Source organism: Aplysia californica, unplaced genomic scaffold (assembly GCF_000002075.1).
Source record: "Aplysia californica isolate F4 #8 unplaced genomic scaffold, AplCal3.0 scaffold00389, whole genome shotgun sequence".
NCBI lineage: Eukaryota > Metazoa > Mollusca > Gastropoda > Aplysiida > Aplysiidae > Aplysia > Aplysia californica.
Genome location: NW_004797659.1, coordinates 560,422 through 564,941, shown reverse-complemented (window position 1 = coordinate 564,941; position 4,520 = coordinate 560,422). Strand labels below are relative to the sequence as shown.

The 4,520-nt window shown below is 39.6% G+C and overlaps 1 protein-coding gene across 1 annotated transcript in view; it reads left to right on the top strand.

The window, feature by feature from the left end:
* Nucleotides 1–725: 725 nt before the first annotated feature.
* LOC101854031 (peroxisomal trans-2-enoyl-CoA reductase) overlaps nucleotides 726–4,520 on the top strand; it is a gene marked incomplete in the record, with an annotated part of 14,276 nt that continues 10,481 nt past the window's right edge. The window contains 1 exon segment of the mRNA XM_013085588.2: nucleotides 726–1,010. Coding sequence (XP_012941042.1) covers nucleotides 899–1,010 — 112 coding nt within the window.

Genomic DNA, 4,520 nt, shown 5'->3' with positions numbered 1-4,520 from the left:
TTAAGATTTTTCTCGCTTATCTGAGAAGGCTATGTGTTAGATCTTACCTACCATAAGACCAGGGGTATAGCTGAAAGACAACGGTAAGGAGTTGCAGTAGAAAGACTGCAGAAAGAGTCAGGATCCCAGAGGAAGGGACAAAGGATTTGAGGTGGTGGGGGCAGAAAGTGGAGACAAAAGCAGAGGACAGAACATTGTTAGGGAGCAGGAAAGGAGGTGAAAGGAGACAAGTTTTAGTTTTAGAGAAGAAAATTTTCCGTTGCTATCTCGCTTTGAACCCGAAACCTATCGAACGAAAGGCGAACATGCACTAACCTCTTGACCACAAGAGCTCCCGAAGGGGTTCTCAAAGCCAAGATAAAAGAGACTGGATTTTTTAAATTGCAAAAAGTGGGCTTTTCATCCTTCAAGCTAAGACCAATAAACTGAGAAAAAAAACCCCAACCCAAACTACCATGACAATAGCTGCAGAAAAGGTAGGCACACTGAGTCATTTCCTTTTTCAATTTTATTGGCCTTGTGTGAATAATTTAAAATAATCAGAACTGTACTGATATGTTGTTGATCCAAAGCCAAACAAAATACAAGGAGGAAAAACTAATAATCTAATAGTAATAGTGAGTGGTATTATAAAGACAAAATAATAACATAAAACACTAAACACAGCGAAAACGACCATGAACGATACCCAAGGGCAAAAGTCAACCGTGCCAATAGTCCGTGAACTATGAACTTTGAACCTTAGCGGTGTACTTGTTGTGTACAGTGTACTTTCGGTCCTCCTCTCATTTCGCATTTTGGTTTTTGGATTGTTGTTGAAATAAGACAACGGTCCGAGGCCAGTCAACAGGGAACATTAGATGACCTCTAGTTTTAGACATTTGCATTAAATTTAACTATGAAAGTGACAAGTGTCTTTCGCCCTGATCTTTTTGCTGGAAAAGCTGCAATTGTAACTGGTGGTGGCACAGGAATAGGAAAAGCAATTACGTACGAACTCCTGTATTTAGGTGAGTTTAAAAACTTTATCATTTTATGTTTACTTCAGCAGTCTGTAGTAGAAATCTAGTAGATATAGATTAGTAGTAATAAGTAAAGTTACTTAGTAACAAGACTAGATCTAGATCTAGATGTACATGTACTAGCAGTAGATCTGTAGGCTAGTAGTGGTAAACTTAATTTGTCTCAACTGGGTTTGGACTCGGTAAAATTTAAGAGAAACTGTCTAAATATTCTAGGCCTTGGCATACAGACTTCAGTTAAAATTATTAAAATCCTTTATTCAATAATAGACTAGACTCTAGGCCTACTACTAAATCAACTCTGTAATTACATGTATTATAATAAAACATAAATATAACATTTAATAATGAAATACTGCACATAGCCATGTGCATAGAGGGATCCCGTGCGTGACATAAATAAATCAATCTTATAATTAATTACAGTCGAATCTCATAATTGCTCCCCCTCCCCAGCCAATCCCCCTTTGTTAAGCTCCGCGTACCGCCAGGTTTGGATTACGAAAAGGAACACCATTATATTTGCGTCTTTGCACTGCCTTCCACCGAATTTTTAGGCCTAGATAATCATAATTATATTATATATAGAGTTCCTATTAGACTATTTATAATATTTGCCTCGTTATATACCACCAGCGAATTGGGCTTCGAGTTCAGCCTTTTTTATGCAGTTAAAAAATTTTGCCACTGATCTTTGGGGGGCCAAATGCCGGTTACTTTTATTTCATTAATTTTGATGAGCACCTGAATTCATCACGATGCCTCACATTTGCAGTTACGGGGTCTGTCCCACGGAAAACCGGAATTTGGCTGTAATTTGAAAACTTCAATATTTTCACATTCTGTAAACGAAACGCGCACTTTTAATACAATCATTGAGGAATTTCCCGATTGAGCACCACATGAGCATCGCACAAACCAAACGAACGCAGCGGTTCTCCAAAGATGGCGCTACCCCCTTGGATAATTGGTCAAGGGTAGAAGTGAAGTCTGTTCTTCGGTTTCTGACCGTAAAAGGTCTCAAACCTATAGAAATACACGCTGAAATATAGTCAGTTTACGGGGAGAAAGTAATGGCAAAGTCACAGGTACATATGAGTGGTGTTGTAAGTTTTAAGCCGGGCATGGATGTCAATTACAAAGTTCACCCAGGGCGCCCAGGACCATGTTTTTCTGCATAGACTGAGGACAACAAGAGTTGCGTTAACGAACTCATTCAAACAGACAGGCGCCTTAAAATTCGCGAAATTTCAGAGTCGCTAAACATTTCAAAGTCAACTGTCCATAGGATAGTGTTTGATGCGCTGCACTATCAAAAGGTCTCTGCTCGATGGGTCCCAAAAGAGCTTACACAGCTGACCACAAGACGCAACGTGCTGAAGTGTCTCATACTTTGTTGAATCATTGTCGCCAAGCTGTCACTAGAGTCATGAATGCATCTGGAGACCTCAAACAATACGATGAAGCATTCCTGAGAAGTATTATTTCAGGGGATGAGAACACCACATGACCCCTGAGATGAAGAGGGATTCAATGGTTTGGAAGCGCACATCTTCACCTCCCCCTAAAAAGTTTAAAGTTCAGCCATTGGTGTAGAAACTCATGGTCCCTGTTTTCTGGGATGCTAAGGGTGTTCTGCTTCTTGACATTCTGGAACCAGTACAAACTGTTAATGCTAACAGATACTGCCAGACTCTTGATAAGTTGAGAGAGGTTGTGCGCCGAAAAAGACCCGGCCAGTTGTCCAGCGGGGTCATTTTGCAGCATGACAACGCAACGCCATGCACCGCAAACGCTACGAAAGACTGGATCCAAAGGTTCGGCTTGGAAGTTCTGCCACACCCCCCTCACAGTCCTGACTTGGCCCCATCAGATTATCACCTTTTTGGACCAATGAAACGCCATTTTTCTGGACAGCGATTGACCAACGACGAAGACCTTGTGGAAGCTGTGAAAGGTTGGTTAAAATCCCTTGACGAAAAATTCTTCAGGGAGGGTATTTTCTCCCTGATCCAGCAATGGGAAAAATGCGTCCAGCGGGATGGTGATTACATAGAGAAATAAAGCACATGTTGAGGTATGATGTGTTACATTTTTATTTATAATAGGACAAAGATTGTTGCTTTTATGGACCTTTTCCAGTTTTCCGTGGGACAGCCCTCGTATTTATGCCCCTTTATCCGTCATTATATATCTGTCTCAATCTCTCTCCCAATACCGTTCAATACTGACAGTCCATCCCACTCCCACATAATATATAATATGGGCCTTTGTATGAAGCATCATCTTTATTCCCACCTCTAATACCCCGAGCCCTCTCCGCCCCCCCACCTCACACATACACACACTCCTCAGGTCACCCTGATATATATATATGTGTAGCAGATCAGATCAGTGTGTACAGTGTACATAATGTCATGCAGGCACTGACAACTCTCTGATACACATTTATTTATGAGCATTTGCTTGGCTCTGATCCAGACACTAAACGAAATATAATGAACATATATTCCTGTCTGAATTAATGTAATACAACTTTGATGTCTGCTCATTTACACCCAGAGCACACTATCAGTTGGTTTTATCGGACTGAGTCAGGGCGAGCCTGATTTTATCTTCATGGATGGGGCAGAAGCTACCATTTTTGCACAATACAATCGATTTTTTACTGTAACCTTGAAAAACAAACGCATTTGATTTTGAAGGTGACAGGCGAATTCAGTCTGTAAACCTTAGATTATTGATAATATATTAGTCTTCCATTTATTCTGATGGTGGATTCATTACCTATTAATGCATTGTCCGTGATGCATTCCAAAAATAAAATTTTGAAAAGTCCTGTTGCAATGTGAAATTATAATCTGCTTATGGCGCAGCTGTAGTAATAAGCAGCACTGTACGCATCTTTGAAATAAAGTTTTTCAATGACAGATTATACTCGAAAGGTAATTTTTAAAATACTTCTTCCGCAAAATTTATTATCAGCAGAGGAATTGATTTTCCCTATAAATCCAAAAGTTCAGATTTCTAGAATTATGCGAATATTACATTACATATATATGTCACAATTTTAAGTATACACCTTTTGAAGCTCAATAAAACAAAATCTATGCAACCAATTACTTTCAAATTTACACACTGATTACGTGATATACCTGTCAATGGTGATCTGCTTTCAGATTTCTGAACGCATGAGTGGTTTTGTAACTGCATGCGTGTTACATGTTTCGTGTTTTTTGAAAATTAATCATGATACGGCAATGATTTGTTTAAAAAAGAAGAACACATCAAAGCTTTGCCATTTTTGTAACAATTCGCCAGTGATAAAACTTGTCTTGTCTACGTTTCATGGTGTCACACCGTACGCGAAAATGTGCGAAATCAGCTTGTTGGAATGATCCGCGGGGGGGCCTCAGTATCCACTGTTGCGAGACATTTTAATGTAACACGAAGAACTGTGTACACAACAATGGATCGTGAGAAAACACCAAAATCAGG